This window comes from Suncus etruscus, chromosome 1 (genome assembly GCF_024139225.1).
Source record: "Suncus etruscus isolate mSunEtr1 chromosome 1, mSunEtr1.pri.cur, whole genome shotgun sequence".
Classification (NCBI taxonomy): Eukaryota; Metazoa; Chordata; class Mammalia; order Eulipotyphla; family Soricidae; genus Suncus; species Suncus etruscus.
Genome location: NC_064848.1, coordinates 13,330,404 through 13,355,594, shown reverse-complemented (window position 1 = coordinate 13,355,594; position 25,191 = coordinate 13,330,404). Strand labels below are relative to the sequence as shown.

General features: G+C 43.8%; 1 protein-coding gene and 1 pseudogene across 1 annotated transcript in view; one reads left to right on the top strand and one right to left on the bottom strand.

Moving 5' to 3' along the window:
• EDC3 (enhancer of mRNA decapping 3) overlaps positions 1-25,191 on the top strand; it is a 47,513-nt gene that overhangs the window by 7,222 nt on the left and 15,100 nt on the right. The window contains 4 exon segments of the mRNA XM_049777892.1: positions 1,782-1,992; positions 5,291-5,610; positions 19,667-19,890; positions 19,892-20,006. Of these exon segments, the coding sequence (XP_049633849.1) occupies positions 1,829-1,992; positions 5,291-5,610; positions 19,667-19,890; positions 19,892-20,006 (823 nt within the window). The 5' untranslated portion in view covers positions 1,782-1,828.
• Positions 4,193-4,841, bottom strand: LOC126016052 (pre-mRNA-splicing factor SPF27-like; annotated as a pseudogene).

Below are 25,191 nucleotides of genomic sequence, written 5' to 3'. Positions count from 1 at the left end.
GAGTAAGCCAGCTTTATTTCATGGCCCTAACCACCACGTGGATTTCTTCACAGGGCTCTGTGCTAAGCCTTTTCCAAGGAGCTTCTCCACAGCTCTCCTCTGGCCTCTTTCTCTCAGGAGCTCTCTGTCTCCCTTTCAGCTGTTCTCAATGATTCCTTGCTCCCTCCTTTCCCACACAACTTTTATATCTTTTATTCCAAACCGAAGACCCCTCTCAGGTGTGGGTGGGTCTGACCATTCCAGGTGGGATAAACAGGAAGTTGAGGGAAGGGATACCAACAAGGTAACACAATTTAGACTAGCACATGGCGATTTATCGTGAATTATGCAAAGTGATGGGAGGTTGCTATATTGGATTGGATAGTGAGGGACAGAGTCTTGGGATGGTGACTTTGAAGCTAATACCAGAAAGGCAGGAGAGTCATTCATAAAGCTGGGGGCGGGGTAGTTTTCTGAGATGATTATGGTGCAAAGTTCTGGAGGGAACAAGCTTTCCGTATTTGAAGAGTACTAGGGATATGTGTGAAGGGAGAGTTGTGGGAAGTACTCGAGAAGGGATGAAGCCATAGGGGTTTAGCAGAAATTAGGTCATGTAAGACCTTAAATCCATGGAAAGGAAATTGGATTTGATAATAAAATAAGTACAATTGCTAAGCAGCATGAACATTGGTTTGCAGTTTAAGATTTACTCTGGGGCCCGGAGAGATAGCACAGCGGCGTTTGCCTTGCAAGCAGCCGATCCAGGACCAAAGGTGGTTGGTTCGAATCCCGGTGTCCCATATGGTCCCCCGTGCCTGCCAGGAGCTATTTCTGAGCAGACAGCCAGGAGTAACTCCTGAGCACCGCCGGGTGTGACCCAAAAACCAAAAACCAAAAAAAAAAAAAAAAAAAAAGATTTACACCGGCGGGGGTTTCTTTTTTTTTTTTTTTTTTTTTTTTTTCTTTTTTTTTTTGGTTTTTGGGCCACACCCTGTGACGCTCAGGGGTTCCTCCTGGCTATGCGCTCAGAAGTTGCTCCTGGCTTCTTGGGGGACCATATGGGACGCCGGGGGATCGAACCGCTGTCCGTCCTAGGCTAGCGCAGGCAAGGCAGGCACCTTACCTCCAGCGCCACCGCCCGGCCCCCTGGCTGGTGTTTCTTATTTGTTTTTGTGTCATACCCGAAATGCTAAGGTGCTTATTCCTGGTTCTGAGCTCAGGGATCACTCCTGGCAGAGATTGAAGAACTAAATGTTGTGCTAGGGATTGAAACTGGGTCAACTATTGGCTTTAAAGGTACCCTACCCACTGTACTATATATTTGTAATATGCTTTTTTTGAGCATCCTGCTGACAGATTGAAAATAGGGCTGGGCAGATAGTTCAAAGAGGCATGCATAGGGCCTCACATTTGGAACCCAGCACTGCATGATCTCCCAAGCACCATGAGATATAGCCTTGGTGGACCCCTGCACCTCTGGGAAGCCCCCCCCCCCAAACAGTATAAACAAGTTATGATTTGGATAATTTGATTTAAAGTAACTTTGAGAGCTTTCTGTGAGTATCACAAAAGTTGGTGTATAACCCCCCCCCCCACTGCTCAATTTGACTGGCTTTAAAAAAAAAAGAGCTTTCTGTATATTGAGGCAAAGTACTCACTTATTCATTGATATGCATACAATAAAACGTTTTGTTCTCCTTTTTTCAGTTAAGGATGTAATAAAATATGTTTATTAAGTAGCCCTGGGTTGAGAGCCTGACATGGTACCTGCTGAATCTAATTAAAGATGTATCTTTCCCAAGGCAAGCTGTGTGGGTCCTTTTTTCCACTGTGGTTGCACATCTGAAACATGGCTGCTGACTGGCTAGGAAGTATCGTGTCCATCAACTGTGGTGAGAGCTTGGGAGTTTATCAAGGAAGAGTGTCAGCGGTGGATCAGGTCAGCCAGACCATTTCTCTCACCCGGCCTTTCCACAACGGAGTGAAGTGCCTTGTGCCCGAAGTCACCTTCAGGTGAGTGAACTGAGTTATTTGCATTTCAGCAAATGGACTTGAAGTCTGATTGCCAGTGCCTTCTTACCTGATGTTGAGGTTTGTCAGTGCTTGAAGAGAGTCTGTGATCTTATGTCTTCTAGTGCAGGTGCCTTGTTAGCAGACTTTGTCATAGTTGGCTTTCAGTCAATGATCTTATGGTTCAAGAAACAGTTTTTTCTGTCAAATATGTTGTATTTATTTAAGTTGGTTAAGTTGATAATAACCCTTTATTTTATTTTTGATTTTCTTTCTCGGCCTTGCCTTTGTACTTATTTCTGAATTCTCTTTCGATTCCCTCCCAGTACAAATATAGCCTTCTTTATAGTTTGTATCATTTAGTTCCAGAAACATACTTGACTCACTATTAAAAGTCCTTAGCTTCAGCTGGAAAGCTAAGAGTTATAAATTCTTTTTCTTTGAGGTCGGTTTTTTTTTGCTGCTATTTTTATTTTTATTGGGGGAGGGGTGTTGGGCCACACCTAGCTGCACTCAGGGGTTACTCCTGGCTCTACGCTCAGAAATAGCTCCTGGCAGGCTTGGGGAACCATATGGGATGCTGAGGGTTGAACCTGGCTCTCTCCTGTGTCAGCCACTTGCCAGGCAAATGCCCCAATGCTGTGCTGTCTCTCCAGCCCTGTTGCTGCTGTTTTTAGTTGTTGCTATTGTGGGCCATACTAAGTGGTATCAAAGGGCTACCAGGGCCACTCCTGGCCCTAATAAATTCTGTTTTCTTTCATTGGTCTTCATGTTTAATCAGTTGTGAATTCTACCAGTCTTCCAGGTTCCAAATGTCCCTTGTTTCCATTCTGTCTTTTCCCTTTGCACTGCTATTTGTCTTTTCGTTTTTCAGTTTTGGGATCATACTTGAAATTGTTTGGGGGCTACGAATACCTGGTGCTCACTTGATAATTGCTCCCAGTGATAGTACTTAGGAGATCATATGGTGCTGAGATTGAGACCCAGACTTTAGATGTATACAACCTAATCTCCAGCCCTTTTACTATACTTTTACTATACTCCAGCCATCTCTTTGACTTCCACGTGCTCTCTTTTTTTCATCTTATGTCTTCCCTGGTATTCTTTAGCCTCTGTTTTCTTCATCTTCTCTACAGTCATCTAAAAAATCAGTATTGATATAATTTGGCCCCTGGGAGCCTATACAGTTTTATTTTCTCATGATGACCCTCTAAAACTCTTTCCTTTATTAGATCCTAACATTTTCAGTTCCTCAAGTGTGCCATATTTTACAAGTTCTAGTCTTGAAGTACTTTCTTTTTTCTTGAAACCGTACCCAGTGGTGTTCAGGGCTTATTCTTGGCTCTGTACTCAGGAATCAGTACTCAGTGGAATATATGAAATATATATATGGAATGGAATATATATGGGACTATATATACACACATATATGGAGTATATATGTGAATATATATTGAATTTAAGTGAAATGTGTGGAACTCAAGTGCCTTAACCCTGTACTACCTTTCCAGCTTCTGAAAGACTCCTCTCTATCTCTATTTGGCCTGCTCTTGTGACTTAGCTGAAATATTTTATCCATATGTCGAACTTAGCTGTTTGGCTTTAGTGTTTCTAGTCAGTCCCCGTCCTGCACACACGTCATAGAATCTCACTCCTTTGTCTGCTTACCTTTTTACCCAGACTAAATAAAACCTTGAGACAGATTCTTCATGGCATGTTCAGATTTTTATCTCTACATACTTCATTTTAGGATAGGGCTCATCACTGAGTAAGTACATATATATATGCTTACTATAGAGTGAATAAATGGGAAAAAAAAACACCTCACAAAATTTTTTCAAGTTGAGGGCCCGGAGAGATGGCACAGCGGTGTTTGCCTTGCAAGCAGCCGATCCAGGACCAAAGGTGGTTGGTTCGAATCCCGGTGTCCCATATGGTCCCCCGTGCCTGCCAGGAGCTATTTCTGAGCAGACAGCCAGGAGTAACCCCTGAGCACCGCCGGGTATGGCCCCCCCCCCCAAATTTTTTTTTCAGGTTGAAGTTTTTATATTTATATAAATTTTTTTATATAATAGTCCACATCCTATGGTTTCTAAACACTTAACCATTGATAATTTCTACAAAGCACTTTTGTCCTTCACAGCTCAGAGGCCTGCTCCAGGACGGCCTGGAACATGCTTGCCTTACAACCCAAATTGTCTGTTCAGTAATCTTTCCAGATGTTTTCTTTGTTTGCCTCTTTGTGCTATTGCTTCATTTAAATGACTTTGTCTTCTAATTGCACTACAGTCATAGTTCATTCTTAATAGTTCTTATCGGGAAACCCAGTTTGACTCCATTTCTCTTAATTTAGATTTATCTGTGTATTGTATTTTTTTTTCATTGCCAGTTTAAATCTTGAATGTTTCTTTAACTTTCGGAGGTTCTCTGCACGTTTAATCATATTTACATTTGCAGGATGTTTTTCTAGTCATTATATCTATATTGTGACATTAGCTCTAGATTCTTAGTTTGAACTGCCTGGTGTTCTAACTGGACCATAGAATTGTTTTCACATTCTTGTCGTACAATAGTGTGATATTTCTGTCCCAAGGAAAGGGCTGCAAGTTTGTATCATTTTTTACGGATTCAATTGGTTGTTGAGCAACCAATCTTTCAAATTCATTTCTTATTATGTCAATCTTAAAGAAGAATAACAAGGGGCAGTCCAATAGCTCAGGTAGTTTTTAATAGGTCAATAACAGTGAGTTTCCTTTCCCACCAGTGCCAAAGCTGCTTCCTATATGCCAGGAACTTCATAACCTTGGTCACAGTAAGGCAGCATCAACTACCACCTCTCTATCAGCCAGCCCAGTCCCCTAAAAACTATCAAGCATTGTGGAAACTTGCTAATTTTGTGATTAACAGTATGTCTTTTTAAGACCAAGGACTGTGGGCCCGGAGAGATAGCACAGCGGCGTTTGCCTTGCAAGCAGCCAATCCAGGACCAAAGGTGGTTGGTTCGAGTCCCGGTGTCCCATATGGTCCCTTATGCCTGCCAGGAGCTATTTCTGAGCAGACAGCCAGGAGTAACCCCTGAGCACCGCCGGGTGTGGCCCCCCCCCCAAAAAAAAAAAAGACCAAGGACTGTTTCTGTTGTGAAAGTTGGTAGCTTATTCCTGTGTTATTCCTGGTAGCTACTGTTCCTGGATTTCACCTCTGATAATTTGTGGAAATGTAATCTTGCAAAAGTGGGCCGATTGATTTTGAAGCCAGTTTTATCACTGTTACAGTTTTGAGACTTGAACTCTGTGTGTTTCAGGGCAGGTGACATTACAGAATTAAAAATTCTGGAAATACCAGGTCCTGGGGACAATCAGCATTTTGGAGACCTTCATCAGACAGAATTAGGCTTCTCTGGTGTCGGTTACCAAGTGGGAATCAATCAGAATGGCACAGGCAAGTTGGTCAAGAAGCCAGTCTCTTCCAGCAGTGCTCCTCAGAACATCCCGAAGAGGACAGACATGAAGAGTCAAGATGTTGCCATTTCTCCCCAGCAACAGCAGTGCTCAAAGAGCTACGTGGATAGGCATATGGAGTCCTTGAGTCAGTCAAAGAGTTTCCGGCGGCGTCACAACTCTTGTAAGTAGGATAAAATTGATATTTCTTTGTAACCTGATGTTTCAGGGCCTGAAATCTTATCTACTGCTTCTCTTTAAACCAAATCCTTTATTACTCTAATAAAGGGTGCTGGCAGAGCTTCACAGAAGTATAATATGGGTCATTTGTTTTTTTGGGGAGCTACACATGGCGGTGCTTAGGACTTAGGAAAAACCATATGAGATGCCAAGGATCGAGCTTGGATTGGCCACATGCAAACCAATTGCTTTACCCACTAGTACTACTACTTCAGCCCTAATTTAAATTCTAGGACTAGTCCTTTACACCTAAATTTCTTAAAGAGAAATTGTCATCTACCTAAAGTTCTTTTTTTTTTTTTTGGTTTTTGGTTCACACCCGGTGGCACACAGGGGGCTACTACTGGCTCTGTGCTCAGAAATCATTCCTGGCAGGCACGGGACTATATGGGATGCTGGGATTCGAACCATCATTGGTCTAGGGTCGGCCGCTTGCATGGCAAACACCCTCCCACTGCGCTATCTCTCCAGCCCCTACCTGAAGTTCTTAAAGACATTTAGTGACATTTCTTGTGGTCTGTGGCTTTGGACCACACTTGGTGGTGGTAAATGGCTGCTTCTAGCTCTTGGCTGGTTCCATTCCAAGCAGTGCCTGAGGAAAAAGTGCTCTTTGAGCACTTTCTCCAGCCTGTGTCACATTTCTAATCTGGTGATTGATGGTGATAGTGATATGCATGTTAAACCTTTGGGCAGTTCCAGGAGCATTTTGTGGTTGGTGAGTGCATAGTGGGGAAGAAAAGGGACTGTGGGGCCAGGCGGTGGCGCTAAAGGTAAGGTGCCTGCCTTGCCTGCGCTAGCCTTGGATGGACTGCGGTTCGATCCCCCGGTGTCCCATATGGTCCCCCAAGCCAGGAGCAACTTCTGAGCACATAGCCAGGAGTAACCCCTGAGCATTACCGGGTGTGGCCCAAAAACCAAAAAAAAAAAAAAAAAAAAAGGGACTGTTGCGTGGGATTGAGTTTAGGGTCATATAAGTACAACAAATGTTTTACCACTGCCCCATATGCAGGTCCCTCTAAAGCAGGGGACTCAAACTCGCGGCCCTCTGGCCGTTAGCAGCCCTCCGTACAACATTTGGTGGCCCTGCCCTAGAGGAATCTTTTTTTGTTTTGTTTTGTTTTAGTTGTTTGGGTCACACTCAATGTTCAAGGCTTACTACTGACTTTGCACTCAAGTATCACCCCAACTTTGCCTCCTGCAGCCCCCAGGTAAATTGAGTTTGAGACCCCTGCTTTAAAGGATTATTGAGTAACTTCTCATGATTTGGTTCCTTTTCACATGTGAAGTAGGGGGAGGAATTTACCTAGCTGTTTCTGTGCTCTTAAAGTTTCTGGCAGATAGACTGACAGTTTAAAATTCTCACTACTACTGGATGTACTGGTATGTGTTGGTGCTGGCTTTATTTTATAGTGACAAATTTGTAAATGCCATTGGCTCATTGTAGGTAATAAACTATTGTAAATTTGGAAGGAAAATAAATATATTTGATATTTGAAGGTATTTGAGACTAAAATTAAACTTTTTTTCTGTATTCTTTTTTTTTTTTTTGGTTTTTGGGTCACACCCAGCGTTGCTCAGGGGTTACTCCTGGCAGGCACGAGGGACCATATGGGACACCGAGATTCCAACCAACCACTTTTGGTCCTGGATCGGCTGCTTGCAAGGCAAACTCCACTGTGCTATCTCTACGGGCCCTTTTTTTCTGTATTCTATAGGAGTCTTAGATAGAAAATGACTTTTTGTTTAGAATGTAGATTGCTTTTTTTGTTCTTAAAACCTTCGGGGGGCCCAGCATCAGCTCAGTTACAGAGTTACTGCTTTGTCAACATGAAGCTGCCTTGTTTCTAACTGTCCCACATGCTCAGGGTTATCATCAGCATTGCCATTTGGGATCCTACGACCAATCTAAAGTGCGTGACCCAGGAGCTGGAGCGATAGCACAGCGGTTAAGGCTCTAGCATTGGGGCCGGGCGGTGGCGCTAGAGGTAAGGTGCCTCCCTTGCCTGCACTAGCCTTGGACGGACTGTGGTTCGATCCCCTGGCGTCCTATATGGTCCCCCAAGCCAGGAGCGACTTCTGAGCGCATAGCCAGGAGTAACCCCTGAGCGTCACTGGGTGTGGCCCCAAAAAAAAAAAAAAAAAAAAAAAAAAAGGCTCTAGCATTGCATGAGACTGGCCCAGGTGTGATCCTAGGCATCTCATATGGTCCCCTGAGCACCACCAGGGGTGTATCCTGAGTACAGAGCCAGGAGTAACTCCTAAGCACTGCCGGTTGTGACCCAAAATCCATAATAACAATGATAATAATGGTTATAATACTAATAATATGACCCTGTTGAGCACTATAATCACAGTGGAAATGTCCATGATACCGTTACTGGTTATGAGTGTGCAGCTCCCATTGTTAAAAGCAGCTAAGGTAAACACCCTACCACTGTGCTATCGCTCAGGCCCCTCTGTAGGTTTTAAACAAGTATATATATCTTGTGTCCTTCCTTTAATATTATAAAGAAGCCCTTTTATTTCCCCTTTTCAATTTTTTCTGCTCTCCTTCTTTAACTATTTCCCCACCTCTACCCTAGCATTCTTTCATCTTTTTCTTATCTCTAGTGTGTTGCCTTTTCCAGAAAATTAAATAACTAAAATCATTACGTATTCTTTTCAGAGAGTATTCAGTTAGCAGTATGAATTTGTTGTTTTGTTTTTGGATCACACTTGGTGGCACTCAGGGCTTACTCCTAGGGATGATTGTATCTAGTATCATGTATTGAAACAGGACCAACTGCTTTAAAAACAGGCATCTTATGGGGGCCGGGTGGTGGCGCTAAAGGTAAGGTGCCTGCCTTGCCAGCGCTGCCTTGGACGGACCGCGGTTCAATCCCCCGGTGTCCCATATGGTCCCCCAAGCCAGGAGCAACTTCTGAGCACATAGCCAGGAGTAACCCCTGAGCGTTACCGGGTGTGGCCCAAAAACCAAAAAAAAAAAAAAAAAACAGGCATCTTAACCTCTATACTCTCTGACTCCTAAGTATTTTTCTCATTAAAAGTCTATGAATAGGGCCCGGAGAGATAGCACAGCAGCGTTTGCCTTGCAAGCAGCCGATCCAGGACCAAAGGTAGTTGGTTCGAATCCTGGTGTCCCATATGGTCCCCGGTGCCTGTCAGGAGCTATTTCTGAGCAGACAGCCAGGAGTAATCCCTGAGCACCGCCGGGTGTGGCCCAAAAACCAAAACCAAAAAAAAAAAAAAAAAGTCTATGAATAGGGGCCGAAGTGATAGCACAGTGGTAGGGCATTTGCCTTGCACGAGGCCAATACAGGATGGACCCAGGTTCATTTCCTGGCATCCCATATGGTTTCCAACCCTGCCATGAGCAATTTCTGAGTGCAGAGCTCAGGGGTTCCTGAGCACTGCCAGATGTGAGCCAAAAAGTAAAAAAGAAGTTTATGAATAGAGGGTCCAGAGCAATTACACAGCGGGTAGGGTGTTTACCTTGCCCACTTAGATTCGATCCCATAGATTTGCTGAGCTTGTTAGGAGTAATTTTTGAGTGCAGAGCCAGGGGTGACTCACCCCTGAGCATTGCCAGGTGTGGCCCAAAAACCAAAAAAAAAAAATCTCTGGATAGAATTTTTTTCTGGTATGTATATATTGGTATTGAGACTGGTCAATGGGTACATTTAAGTAATCTTGCTTCATTCTGATTTTTAAAAAACTGTCAGATTAGGGCTGGAGTGATAGCACAGCAATAGGGCATTTGCCTTGCATGTAGCTGACCTGGGGTGAACCGGGGTTTGATTCCTGGCATCCCATATGATCCCCCGAACCTGCCAGGAGTAAGCCCTGAGCTCTGAACGCTGCCGGGTGAGGCCGAAACACACAACAACAAAAAATAACATCAGATTACTAATTGAAGTGCTGAGGAATTTTTTGGCTCTGGTTACCTAATTTTAAATTGATGATTTAGCACAAGGAGATTTAAAATTTCATATTTAGGGGCTGGAGTGATAGCACAGTAGTAAGGTGTTTGACTTGCACATAGCCAACCCAGGACGGACCTGGGTTTGGGCCCGGTCATCCCATATGGTCCCTAAGCCAGAAGCAATTTCTGAGTGCAGAGCCAGGAGTAACCACTTAGCATCACCTAAAAAAAAGTCACTAATGGGGTCAGAGCAGAGAGGGCATCTGCCTTACATGTGGCCAAACCAGATTTGATCCCCAGTACCCTATAAGGTCAAGTCTGCCAGGAATAAACTCTGAGCAGAGTAACCCCTGAGTGTCAGCAGGTGTTCCCCAGAAAAACAGTCCTAGGGGCTGAGAGATTATTCAGGAGTTAAGGCACATGCCTTGCACGAGGCTGGCCTATGTTTGATCTCTGGCATTGTCCTCCGCAGTACTGTATTCTCGGGATCTCACTGTAGGCCCAATTGTTGGGCCTTCTGAGCTCGACTTGGAAGAGTAAAAAATAATTTCTATGGCCTTGGTCATTGAACTGACTGCTCAAAATATTTATCAAGGGGATATGAGGAACACAGTCCCCTGGAGCACGAGGAAGCTGCTAAGGACACAGGTCTGTGTGTCTTCTCTTAAATGTAACAGTGGTCCTGCTCTCTGAGGGCAGAGGTTATCATTACCAAATTGTCATGCTGACTGGTTATGCTGTGACTTTGAGTGTGCTTCAATACCTATCGCACTGGTGCCACTGCTGAAGCACAGAGGTTGGCAGATTACCAGGCCTTGAATTTAGGAGTTGTAAAAAAGAGTTCCAGAAACTCTCAGCTGCCTTCTCACAGAAGCTTTTATTCAGCCTGGCACTAAAATGGCAAAATGACCATCAGGTGCCCTTTAGCGCTCCAAGTGCGGGATAAAGTTCCTCTTTTATAATATATGTATGACAAAAAACAATAAATAAGTGGCACTGAGGATTACACAACAATGGTTTTGTTTTAAGTTATTTTGGCCTAAGGGCCTTGGTGCCAAAAGCTAGTAGCAAAATGGCACAGGAAGGCCACCAGCCTCTATAGTCTTAACACATACTTGGCCTTTGTCATTGTAAAGAAATCTGGGAAACACTGTTTATCTTTTGCAAGGGAAGTGCTTTTCTCTCTCACTGGCCAAAGGTCAGTTTACTATAGCGCCAGGCTGTTTGGGTTGAGTAAGCCAAGTATTATTCACCCAAGATGTCCCAATATTTGTGTTAAAAGTATAAGAAAAGGGAAAGATAGACAAATTAACTTAACTCTTCATTTATATTCTCTCTATTGGGGATAACAATACCAATCTCTCTAGGGGGATACCTAGTCCTCAGGGTTTACTCCCAGTCCTGTATTTAGGGGTTTCTCTGGTTGCTCCAGGAGCAATTAGTAGTACTCGAATTTGAGCCAGGATTGGCTATGTGCAGTCCTATGTTTATATTATTTATTTCTTGCTGCTCTGTGATAGCATGGGAAATTCTGTATTTAACACAAGAAAATTGATAAACTTTTGCATTGCAGAAGATACGGCAACTCTGGGTTTGGTTGCAAGTTCTATTTGTAGAGTCTCAAAGACAAGACAAAAATGGTTTCCCATTTTACTTTATTTACTAACTTCAAGCCACTTGATTGATTGTTTCCTTTTGTCATTGTGATGAGTCCAGGTTAGTTCATTGCCATTTCATGCCAGATCTAACTGAACTTCTTTCCTGTGAAGCTCTTGCCTCATACTCCCTCTTGTATTGTTGATGACTTCCTGTCTGTCCTTAGTCACGCAACACACTTGGCAAGGTCATTATCATTTCTTGTAGCTACTCAACTATCTTTTCTTTTTTTTTTTTTTTGTTTGTTTGTTTGTTTTTGGCTCACACCCAGCGGTGCTCAGGAGTTACTCATGACTCTGCCCTCAGAAATCTCTCCTGGCTTGGGAGACCATATGGGATATCGGAATTCGAACCCAGGTTCATTCTGTGTTAGCCTTGTGCAAGGCAAATGCCTTACTGCTGTGCTATTGCTCCAGCCCCTCAATTATCTTCTCTTTCATAATCTCTTGACTTTTGTTATTTGGTGATGGTATTTCATTAAGTTTTTATTTCCTACTTTAGTAGAAATGTGTGTGTTTCTGGAGGACCAGACTTAGTAATGGATGACAGTTCTAAATGATTCTGCTCTCCATTGACTTGCATACGTTTTAGGGATTGACATTTGTAAGCCACAGGACAAAGTGGAATACAAAATTTATACAATGAATGCATGTTTTTTACTGTTAAATTGTGAATAGTGTGATTTTTCTATCTCGTCTATGAGCTTTATTAACAAAAAGTTATTTTCAAGAAAATAGTTTTTTGTTTTGACCTTTTTATTGGAAATAAACATAAAAGATATATACCTTTTATAAAAGAAAGAAAAAATAAAAGATATGGGCCGGAGAGATAGCACGGAGGTAAGAAGTTTGCCTTGCATGCTGAAGGTTGATGGTTCAAATCCTGGCATCCCATATGGTTCCCCGAGCCCATAGAGCCAGGAGTAACCTCTGAGCACTGCCCGGTGTGACCCAACCCCCCCACCCCAAATAAGTAAGTAAATAAATAAATAAAATAAAAGATACGATCTTTTCTAGTAGTTTTGATTTCATCTCAGAGTTACATGATTTTTATGCTCTGGTTTTATTTTTGGATCACAGTAGACTGTCTTCAGAGTTTACTCCTGGCTCTGTACTCAGGGATCACCCCTGGTGAGGCTTGAGGGATAATATATGGTGCAAGAGATTGAACCTAGGCTGGCATTGTCAGAGTAAGATCCTTCCCCCCGACTCCACAGTACTCTCTGACTCCTCTACTCTTGTTTTTATATATGGAAATAGAATGATATTTGAATGTGATAAGTTGAAGTCCTAACAGACATTTTTAGCTCAATGAATTTGAAGCTCAATTAACTTGCTCATATGAAGAACGGTGATTTGATTCTGAGGTTTTATTTATTTTTTTAATTTCTTTTTATTTTTTTGATTTTTGGGGGGCCACACCTGGTGATGCTCAGGCATTACTCCTGGCTATGAGCTCAGAAATTGCTCCTGGCTTGGGGGACCATATGGGACGCCGGGGGATTAAACCACGGTTCATCCTAGACTAGTACCACCACTCCAGCCCCTGATTCAGAGTTTTTTTTTGTTTTTATTTTTGTTTTGTTTTTTGTTTGTTTTTTACGTTTTTTGCATTGTGTGTGTGTGTGTGTGTCACACCCGGCAGTGCTCAGGGGTTATTCCTGGCTCCAGGCTCAGAAATTGCTCCTGGCAGGCACAGGGGACTATATGGGACCCTGGGATTCGAACCTATGACCTCCTGCATGAAAGGCAAACACCCTACCTCCATGCTATCTCTCCGGCCTTTTTTTTTTTGTGTGGTTCTTGGGTCACACCCGGCAGTGCTGGAGCCTGGCTCCAGGCTCAGAAACTGCTCCTGGCAGGCACGGGGAACCATATGGGACCGATGACCTCCTACATGAAAGGCAAACGCCTTACCTCCATGCTATCTCTCCAGGCCCGTTTTTTGCATGTTTATTGTCACATGCCTCGGGCCAGCCAGAGAAGTGACCAACGGCCAGGGTATGACAAAAACCATGGGGCACCAGCGCCAGGCCACCCCCCCTTTCAGGTGCCTAAGGGGGGTTCCCCACCCCAGGCCTGGATGATTCAGAGGTTTTTAAAGACAGATTCAAATACTTAAGGCTAAGATGATATGACACACATACCTAAGTAAAAGCAGGGCTTCAACCTTGTTTCTTTGAAGCTCTTCTTTGTGTTGGCTTTTTTCTTTTCTTCTTCTTTTTTTTTTTTTTTTTTTTTTTTTAGAAAAGTTGACTTATTAGAAAAGCTGGCTAGCTTTTTTCTTTTTTCTTTTTTTTTGGGGGGGGGTTTTGGGCCACACCTGGCAGTGCTCAGGGGTTACTCCTGGCTGTCTGCTCAGAAATAGCTCCTGGCAGGCATGGGGGACCATATGGGACACCGGGATTTGAACCAACCACCTTTGGTCCTGGATCGACTGCTTGCAAGGCAAACGCCACAGTGCTATCTTTCTGGGCCCCTTTTTTCTTAAATTAGTTTCAGATGGCTCCAGCAGGCTCATATGTCTCACCTGGATGAACATTTTTCAGAAGGAAAGACAGCTTCTCTCTAGGACTAGAGTGATAGTCTGCAGCAGATTGGGCATTTGCCTTGGAAGTAGCCAGCTCAGGTTCTATAACACAAGCCTATATAGTCATCCAAACCTGCCAGAAATGATCCCTGAGCTCAGAACCAGGAGTAACTCTGACTGAGCATTGCCTGGTGTACCTAAAAACAAAACAAGTGGGCTGGAGTGATAGCACAGCGGTAGGGTGTTTGCCTACAGCCGAGCTGGGACGGGCCCAAGTTTGATTCCTGGATCCCATATGGTCCCCCGAGCCTGTCAGGAGCGATTTCTGAGCACTTAGGCATGAGTAACCCCTAGCTGCCGGGTGTGGCCCCAAAACCCAAAACAACAACAACAACAACAACGGGCTGCATCTCTCCTAGTATGCTGTTTTTTGGATTCTAATCTCAGGACTCTTAATTGGGGGGCCATTTGTGAGAGACAGTCCCATGTATTGTAGAATACTTAGTAGCATCTCTGGACTCTGCTAGATTCCAGGGGCACACTCTTCAGCTACCCCCAAATGCCACTAGAAATATCTTTATATTGGTGGCAGATATCTGGTGTGAAGGCAAAATGAAATGCCCCTGAGTAGAAATCTGAAGAAGACTTGATTAGAAACTGTTGTAAGAGCTATGTCTTCCTTTCAATGCCCATCTGTCAAGTTTTCCTTACTAATGAGCACTTCCGGTGCTTGCACTTAAATCACTTCATCACATTAACTCTGCAGTGGCCGATTTAGCCTTGACCTACTGGGGTTATCTGAATGAGCAGAAGTAGGTTTTGTTCAAGGTGTCTATCTGGATGCCGAATTGGCAACAACAGCTGGCTTCAGGGTAAGAAGAGTCTTGAAAAACTGCCTGTAGCAGGCAGGGGTCAAATGAAAAGGCCGCTTTTGGGGGAAATACAGGCCATTTGAATACTGGGTCTACAGGAGTGATTTGAGATACACTAAAGCAGGTGGTGAGGTGAGTAACATGTTAGCCGAGGAGAATAGGATCCCCAGCACTACTATAGGGCCCCCTGGGTACTGCCAGGAGTGATCCCTGAGTGCAGAGATCCGAGTAAGCCCTGAGTGTAGTAATGTGTGGCCTAAGTCCCTCACCCTCCAAATTGGTAGTTTCATATGGGGGGGGGGCACACCTGCCAGTGCTCAGGGTTACTTCTGGCTCTGCGCTCAGAAATTGCCCCTGGCAGGCATGGGGGACCATATGGGATACTGGGATTTGAACCACTGTCCTTCTGCATGCAAGGCAAATAAATACCTTACCTCCATGCTATCTCTCCAGTACATTATTTACTTTTTTTTTTTTTTTTTTTTTTTTTGGTTTTTGGGCCACACCCAACAGCACTCAAAGGTTACTCCTGGCTTTGCTCTCAGAAATTGCCAGGCTGGCTTGGGGAACCATATGGGATGCCGGGAATTGAACCCACCCAGGTCCGTCCTAGGTCGGCAGCATGCAAGGCAAACTCTGCTCCAGTGATTTGGTTTTCTTTATCTTCTTCAAAACTCAACTTTAATGTGACATTGAGAAGAACTTTGTGCATTCTGGAAATGGAATGTGTCACATGTGGTCCTCCACAAAGCCTCATGAGAACTCTCAGTTGGCTCATCAACTCATTGTTTTTCACTATTATACCTACAAAAGTTCAAACTTAAATAAAGTGCCCCAAATGTTAAGTATTTCAATCTTTGCAGTCAAAGTGTCTCAGATACTTACATTTACCTCTGTAACCTACAGCAGCATCAGCATACCTTATTTTTCACTCTATAAGACACACATAATTTTTAGATGCTCTCTTCCCCTGCACTCAGGCTTCAGCTCTAAGCAGCATTCACTCCACAAGATGCACTTTGGGGGCGTGGGGTGCATCTTTTGGTCCAAACAATACCATATGTAAACAAGTGTGACTGTTGCAATGAAAATTTATTTATAGGCACTGGTAGTGCCTATAAATATATAAATAAAATTTATTTATAGGCACTGGGCGTGGTCCCAATGCTGTGGTTAGTAGGTTCTTTTTTTTTTTTTTTTTTTTTTGGTTTTTGGGCCACACCCGGCGGTGCTCAGGGGTTACTCCTGGCTGTCTGCTCAGAAATAGCTCCTGGCAGGCACGGGGGACCATATGGGACACCGGGATTTGAACCAACCAGCTTTGGTCCTGGATGGGCTGCTTGCAAGGCAAACGCCGCTGCGCTATCTCTCCGGGCCCGGTTAGTAGGTTCTATTCACTGGGATAAAGTTGTTTGTTAGTGACTTACTTTCCCTTTCCCCATTCCCTTTTGTTGTCATAGTAATCAGGAATCACAAGACAGACTGGTTGTCTTTCTGCATACTTGCTAGCAGAAGTAAGTATGTGGTGTCAGGATCCCAAACAGCAGTATTAGGATTGATCGTGTAACTTCATACCAGCTTTACTTATCATTGAGCTATTTGCAGGCTTTTAAGTCATTACTTATTTTTGTTTTGAGGTTACACATGGCTGTGTTCATGTCTCACTCCTGATAGGGTTTGGGATACTTTTATGGGGTGCTAGGATTCAAACCCAGGTTAGCCACTTGCAAAGTAAGCACCTATCTAAATTACTTTATAAAAGTTTATTCTGAATTAGGAGGTAGTTGGGGCCGGAGAGATAGCATGGAGGTAAGGTGTTTGCCTTTCATGCAGAAGGTTTGAATCCCGGCGTCCCATATGGTCCCCTGTGCCTGCCAGGAGCAATTTCTGAGCATGGAGCCAGGAGTAACCCCTGAGCACTGCCGGGTGTGACCCAAAAAAAACCACAAAAAAAAAAAAAAAAAGAATTAGGAGGTAGCTCTAAGGTATGGGCCTTTTTTTTTTTTTTTTTTTTTTTTTTTTGGAGAGTGGTTGGGGTATGTTTTTATTTTGGGGCTACATCTAGTGGTGCTGAGGGTTCACTTCTGGCTCAGCATTTAAGAATCATTCCTGATGGCCTCTGGAGACCATATGAGAATCTGGGGATTGAATCTGGGTCAGCCATATGTAGAGCAAGTACCCTACCCACTATACTATCTCTCAGGCTTGACTCCCATGATCACCACCAGCTGGCAGTAACCTGAGGGTTTGGAGGTGTTCAAGAAACTAGATCATTCCTGGAACTGAGCCTGGCTTAACTACATGCATGCAAGGCACTCTGCACTCTTTCCAGCCCCAGCTGTGTTGTTATCCCTAGAAGCTTATATCTAATTTTTACTCCTAGTACAGTCATTTTTCATGCTAATACTTAGCATTAGGATGTTTTGAATATTCATGTTGTATGGTTCTTATCTTTTAGAAGAATTATTATAATTAGTCTTGCTGGTGTTAATTCCTTTTTTGGGGCGGGGGTGGGGAGATACCCATTTGATGCTCAGGGGTTACTCTTGGCTAAGCGCTCAGAAATTGCCCCTGGCTTGGGGGGGGACCATATGGGACACCGGGGGGTCGAACTGCGGTCCTTCCTTGGCTAGTGCTTGCAAGGCAGACACCTTACCTCTAGCGCCACCTCTCCAGCCCCTGGTGTTAATTCTTGAAACAAGTATTTGTTTAATAGACTGACTGCTTTGTGCTGGAAATCCTCCTAAGGATTCTGTGAATGAGTATTTTATGTACAAAGAAATGGAGAAGTTGGCTGATAGGCATAAGATTAGATTATATAACATGCTAGTGATAAAATATTAACCAACAGGCAGGGCAAATGGATCAGGATTAGAGTGCATGCTGCGCATGTTTGAAACCCTGGGTTCAAACCCCAGCATACCATACTGCATCTCCATTTCCCCCCCCCCACACAAATTCCTAGGTGCTTGTAGACACCCGTTCATTGAGTAGAAGAAGGTTGTTTTGTGATATTTTAGAGCAGTATAGGTGAGAATGGTATACATGAGGTAATAGTTTATTATTCCAACCACTGGAGGTATATTTTTTAGTAATTAGGAGCTCCTCTAAAAGGGAAGTATATTGTATTTATTACATTAAAGATTCAGTTTGAGGGGCCAGAGAGGTAGCATGGAGGTAAGGCATTTGCCTTGCATGCAGAAGGATGGTGGTTTGAATCCCAGCATCCCATATGGTCCCCCAAGCCTGCCAAGAGCAATTTCTGAGTGTAGAGCCAGGAATAAACCCTGAGTGCTGCTGGGTGTGACCCAAAAAAAACAAAAAAAAATTCAATTTGGTATGTTACTATCACATATTATTATATGATTATATTTTTTATGGTCTGCCCATTTTTCAGGGTGGTCAGATTGAATCACATGAAAAATTCAGTTCAGGGGCTGGAGAGATAGCATGGAGGTAAGGTGTTTGCCTTGCATGCAGAAGGTTGATGGTTTGAATCCTGGCATTCCATAATGCTGCTGGGTGTGACCCAAAAAAACAAAAAAGAAAAATTCAGTTCAGAGTTCTCTCATAATGAATGTCCTGGAGAATTCCTTGGGGTCTTTCAGGACTACTAGAATAAGTGACTGAGGATGGCCAGATGAAGTTTGAGAATGGAAGTGGCAAGCTGCTCCAGTGGGGAGATGCATCTTGGTATGCTCTCTATGGGGTCAGGTCTACAGGGTCCTTGTTACTATTTAATGGAGCAGGAATTACCCAGAAGTGATAACATTTTGAGGAAAGAGCTCATGCTAATCAAAAGAACAGAAATGGGCCCAGAGCGGTGGCACAAGCAGCAGGGCATTTGCCTTGCACGCACTAACCTAGGACAGACTATGTTTCGATCTCCTGGTCCCCCCAAGCTAGGAGCAATTTCTGATTCCTGAGCCCATAGCCAGGAGTGACCCCTGAGCATCACCGGGTGTGGCCCAAAAAAGCAAAAAAAAAAAAAAAAGAACAGAAACATTAGTCATAATAGCAACTTACCACTGTAGCTTTGTATCTGACTCAATCTGAAACACCTTACCTGAATTGGGTATTCCTTCCTATTCCATTTTTGTCTGAAACCAAACAAGAAATTTAAAGTTGTCTACTTAGTATTTATTGAGGCAGTTGATCCAGTTTCTCATGAGCATTGAGTCGAGAAGTGTACCAATGGAAGGAGTATTCTCCTTCTACTTCTGTTTAGACATTCAGCTGTTAAAAAGCTTCTCTCACTGAATTTTCTTTTTCTTTGTTTTGGGGTCACACCTGGCAGTGCTCTGGGTTTATTCCTGGCTCGCAAGCAGGTTTGGGGGACTACATGGGATGCCTGGAATCAAACTTGGGTTCTTGCAAGGCAAGCACCCTTCCCACTGTACTTATTGTTTCAGCCCCTCTTTATTGATTTTCTTAGGGGAGAAGAATTGGTTATGGGCCCGGAGAGATAGCAGAGCGGCGTTTGCCTTGCAAGCAGCCGATCCAGGACCAAAGGTGGTTGGTTCGAATCCCGGTGTCCCATATGGTCCCCTGTGCCTGCCAGGAGTAATTTCTGAGCAGACAGCCAGGAGTAACCCCTGAGCACCGCCGGGTGTGGCCCAAAAACCAAAAAAAAAAAAAAAAAAAAAAAAAGAATTGGTTATGTTTTCCATAAGTGGTCTTTTCCACTCTGGAGAAGGCCATGTTACTTTCTTGAACGTATATCACTTCCTCTGTCTCTCCCTTCACAGAGAGAAATTTCTTTCAGAGAAACTATTTTTTTACACTCACACAAAACAGATTTTCAAGAAGATTGTTTATCTCATATTCACTTTACTTGTATAATGTGAAAACTTATATTCTGTGTGATATTTGTGTTGTCTAATAGGATTTAAGCATAGAGTACCTTTATTGTTTTTTCTTTGATTCCTGTGACTTCTCCACAAAATACTCACAATAATGTTTCCACTTCTGCTGAGTACTTTCTGTGGACACAGTAACATTTGTCTCTGCTTTTTCTCCAGGGTCATCCAGTAGCAGGCACCCAAATCAGGCAACTCCAAAGAAAAGTGGCTTAAAGAACGGCCAAATGAAGAATAAGGATGATGAGTGCTTTGGGGATGATATTGAGGAGATCCCAGATACAGATTTTGATTTTGAAGGGAACTTGGCCCTTTTTGACAAGGCAGCAGTGTTTGAGGAGATCGACACCTATGAGAGGAGAAGTGGCACCCGCTCTCGCGGCACCCCCGAATGAAAGACCCGCTCGCGTACCCAGCCATGATGAGAACATTCTTGAGTCCGAGCCTATTGTGTACCGCCGCATCACTGTGCCCCATGCTGTGAGCAAGGAATTCTGTACAGGTGAGTGCTCAAGGCCCACCAGCTCATCTTCCTGATCACTCATCTGCTATGCCTGAAACAGAGTAACTCAGATTCTGAGTCAGCCTCGCCTTTTGAATTCTCTTCTGTGACAACGTAGCCACCAATACCCTATTATCTGGCAACATGTAGTCTATTCTTCATTTTAGTGTATTAAAAATCAGGAATTAAGAGATGTGGCCATTCACATAATTAGATAGATACATTTTAAGTTTGATTTCCCTGTTTCTGCCAAATACATCTTACGCTTAGTTCAGGTTTGTGTTGTGCTGAAGTGAGAACAGTTTGGGGATTGCTGCAGGGGATGTAGCTTGCTATTCAAATACATAGACAGAATATATATGGCCCTTGGTTTTACTAAACAAAACAAAAAGCTTGAATGGCTAAAATTCAACAAAAAGTTGAATGGCTAAAATTAAGGTTTCAGTGAAAGGCTCAGGTTCCATCTTCAACACCTTATATCCCCTCATAGGGACCAAACTCTGAGCTGGGAGTAGCTCCAGAGCACTTGGTTTGGCCCAAAAACAAAATAGGGAGAAAAAGTCAATAAATCACATCAGTTGTCCTTGTCTTTTGCTAGCTGCAAGATATCTTCGCTGTTATCTTGGCTGGGTATTTGTGAATCCAAGAACAGTCCCCAGAATGAGAAATTACTTCCCATCCCCTTGTCCCCTTTCGGGGGAAGACCTTGGAAATATTTATCCGCAGCAAATAATAATCCACACAGACCAGAACGATAGGGGTTTAAAAGATTCGGGCGAGGAGAGCCAAAGAATCCTCCTGCAGCCAGCAGCTTTTCACAGAAGGACCCTTAACTCCTGTCCCTCCAGCTATTTATTCCCAACTCCACAGCGCCCCACCTGGAAGGGTTAGGTGGGGCAAAAGTCACAGAACAATCCTAAGGAAACACTTTTATATACAATTCCAAGAATCATCTTATGGAAACTTTTTCATATGCTACAGCTAGCCTTGGTCATTGAGATCAGCTAGTCATAATTTCCTTGTAGCAAAGTAAATAAAGTGGTGCCTGGTAGTAGTATCAGTCATTACATATTGTTCTTAGGTGAGTTAGTGGGTAGTTAAAAGGGAGCCGTACATTGTAGTATATTAATCCTGGCTGGAAGAGACAGGACAGTGGGGAGGGCACTTGCCTTGCAATTCGCCCTTCCAAATTTAATCCCTGGCACCCTATCTGCTTCCCCAAGCACCACTAGGAGTAAACCCTGAGCGTTACTGAGTGTGGCCCCCAAACAAATCTCTGTTAATCCTAAAGTATTATATGCAGCTACCAGAAACTCAACAAAGAATTTTTAATAATTAGGAAATATTTTTTCAACAGTGTTAAGTGGAAAAAACCGGGAGATATACAGTTGGGTCAGAGGGGACTACCATAAATATTTAGTGCATGGACAGCGTATATTAGTTCTTCGATTCTTCAGATTGCGAAGAAGTATGGAAGTTCTTGAATATATCATTTGGTTACGTAACAACGCTTCAAACGTTAGGCATTTGAAGCAGATGTACAGCTATGGAGAGGTATTTGCCTCATCCTAGGCCCTTCTCCTGAGTATTATTTTTTGGGCTTCTCGGACTGCAGTTTGAAACCCATGGGGTCACCAAATACTCTTTTATTTTCTTTTTTATTGACTGATGTAATCTTAAATTCTTATAATTATGGATAATATAGTATTGGTAACTTCTTTATTTATTTATTTTTTTGGTTTTTGGGCCACACCCGGCGGTGCTCAGGGGTTACTCCTGGCTGTCTGCTCAGAAAAAGCTCCTGGCAGGCATGGGGGGACCATATGGGAAGCCGGGATTTGAACCAACCACCTTTGGTCCTGGATCGGCTGCTTGCAAGGCAAACACTGCTGTGTTATCTCTCCGGGCCCTGGTATTGGTAACTTCTAAAATGAATATCTAGGGGACATTATAGAAGATGGAGTTATTTCCTTGGCCCTTCTTACAGATTTTGCTGGAATATCTGTTCCAACTCCTGACAGCCTCCAGGAAACCATAGGTTTCCACAGTTGTATTTAGACAACACAAATAATTGCATTTTCTGGTTTTTTTTTGTTGTTGTTGTTTTTTGTTTTTGTTTTTGTTTTATTTTTTGGTTTTTAGGCCTCACCCAGCAGTGCTTAGGGGGTTACTCCTGGCTGTCTGCTCAGAAATAGCTCCTGGCAGGCACAGGGGGACCATATGGGACACTGGGATTCGAACCAACCACCTTTGGGTCCTGGATCAGCTGCTTGCAAGGCAAACACCGCTGTGCTATCTCTCCGGGCCCAATAATTGCATTTTCAGTCAGATCTATTGTTCAAGTGTTTGGATCAGAACAGGATAGACTATCTGAGATATGTGAGAAACAACCTGGAACATAAAATGTCAATGTTGGGTTACTTGGATACCTGGTATAACTTTGTCACTTTATAGGTTTCTATATTGAGGCCAAAAAAGACAAAGGCTGTTACAAATCTTACCTGTCACATTTTCTTTCTTGTCTAAATGTGGCTGAAAAGGAAGAAGAATACACAGTGTATGAGGAGAACAGTTACAAGGCAAAAATTTCATTCGGAGAGGACCAGCTTAGATTGATTATGGAAGATAATCTGGACAACTCCCCACTGTAGCTTTTCAGCATTTGTGCTTTAGACCTAGATACCATATTTCTACTCACCCTAAGAGTAGCAAAAGAACAGCACAGCGGCAGGGTGTTTGCCCAGGACGAACCTGGGTTCAATCCCCAGCATCCCATATATCCCCTGAGCCAGGAGGTATTTCTGAGCACATAGCCAGGAGAAACTACTGAGTGTCACCAGGTGTGGCCCAAAAAACCAGAAGCAAACAAACAAAGAAAAAAGAATCCTGGGGCCGGAGAGATAGCATGGAGGTAAGGCGTTTACCTTTCATGCAGAAGGCCATTGGTTCGAATCCCGGCATCCCATATGGTCCCCTGTTCCTGCCAGGAGCGATTTCTGAGCACGGAGCCAGGAAAAAACCCTGAGCCGGGTGTGACCCAAAAACCAAAAAAAAAAAAAAAAAGAAAAAAGAGTCCTGTTGTGGGCCAGAGAGATAGCACAGCAGTAGGGCATTTGCCTTGCACATGGATGACCCTGGACAGACGTGGGTTCAATCCCTGCCATCCCATATAGTCCTCTAAGTGAGGAGCAATTTTTGAACACATAGCCAGGAGTAACCCCTGAGCATCACCAGTTGTGGCCCAAAAAACAAAAACAACAGAAAAAGAAAGAAAAACATAGTGTTTTTTTCCTACCTATTTGGGTGATGACTTGGGTTTTAGAAATTTAACATCTTATCACCATTCCACCTACCACCCCCACTACCCCCACCCACCACCACCAAAAAGAAAAGAAATTTAACATCTTAAAAAAAATAATAAAAAAAATAGGGACCAGAGAGATAGCACAGCGGTAGGGCATTTGCCTTGCAAGCAGCCGACCCAGGACCAATGGTAGTTCAAATCCCGGCATCCCATATGGTCCCTTGAGCCTGCCAGGAGCGATTTTTGAGCACAGAGCCAGGAGTAACTCCTGAGTGCTACTGGGTATGGCCCAAAAACCAAAAAATAAAATAAAATAAGATGGGGCGGTGGCGCTGAAGGTAAGGTGCCTGCCTTGCCTGCGCTAGCCTTGGACGGACCGCGGTTCGATCCCCTGGTGTCCCATATGGTCCCCCAAGCCAGGAGCAACTTCTGAGCACATAGCCAGGAGTAACCCCTGAGCGTTACTGGGTGTGGCCCAAAACCCCCCCCCCAAAAAAAACTATTTAAAAAAAAATAAAAAAAATAAAAAAATAAGATAAGATAAAAAAAAATTAACAGCTTAGAGGTCAGAGTGGTGGTGCAGTGGTAGGGTGTTTGCCTTGCACGTGGCTGACCTAGGACTGACTGCGGCGTCCCATATGGTTCCCAAGCCAAGAGCAATTTCTGAGGGCATAGCCAGGAGTAACCCCTGAGTGTCACTGGGTGGTGGACCAAAAACCAAAAAAAAAAAGGAGGGGGGTAGGAAGGAGAGGGAGGGGGAGGGGGGAGGGGGAGAAGTGGGGGGGAAGGAGGAAGAAGAGGGAGGAGGAGGAGGAGGAGGAGAGAGATTTAACCACTTAATTGCTGGTAGCTCTCCACATTGACTACATGGTAATTGGTGTCAACAATTTATAATCCTTTATTCTCTTAATTGCTTCTATTCTCCTTGGCAGTACTCTTTGCCAAATTGGGGGTGGGGGGGGCTGGTGTGGTGAAGCACACAGTGTTATAAAAGGGCAGTTGATTGGAAAAACACATCCAGGAAGCAACGAAATTTAGATCTTTGTTTAATCTGTCTTTTCTCTCTGGAAAGGCTTTTCAGGCCCTTTGACAATGTTGCTGACTCCAACCGTCACAAATTGTCAGACATTCCTCCAGCTTTGACCTAACTAACGGTAACCAGTTGTGATCTCAAGAATTGATCACATTCCAGATTTGTCATTGGGACTTCTTGAGACAGATTGTGTTCGTGTGTGTGTACACTTGTGTACATGTGTGTGCATGCACAGATATACTATGAAATGCTGGAGTTGTATGAATGCTTAGTGTTCAGTGGTGGGAGGGTACCAGAAGCTGGGTCAAATTGTTAGCTTTCAAAGAAAAATCTGTGCTTAGTATTCATGACCTAAAAGAAATAGGACAGTTTGATCCCCTCAGGTAGCATTCTCATAATGGATAGCCCTGTGTGTGTGCTGGAGTCTGGGAGTTGTTTGTATGTGGTAGAGGCAAGAGGACCCTGACGACTGAGCTCAGTGGAGAATGCTTTGCTGTCAGGCATGGATAGGGTTGCACCAGGCAGAATGAGGAAGGTCTCTGGAGGCTGGGCAGGTGCTGATGAGTAATGTGAGGAAAGGGACCTGTGGGAGCTTGGCTTGGCCAAGGCATGGAGTTGATGTGTGAGAATATGGATATTAAAAATAGTTAGGACATGAGGCCGGTGTGGTGGCGCTAGAGGTAAGGTGTCTGCCTTGCCAGTGCTAGCCTAGGACAGACCGCGGTTCGATACTCCGGCGTCCCATATGGTCCCCGAAGCCAGGAGCCACTTCTGAGCACATAGCCAGGAGTAACCCCTGAGCGTTACCGGGTGTGGCCCAAAAAAAAGGGCCCCCCCCCCCAAAATAG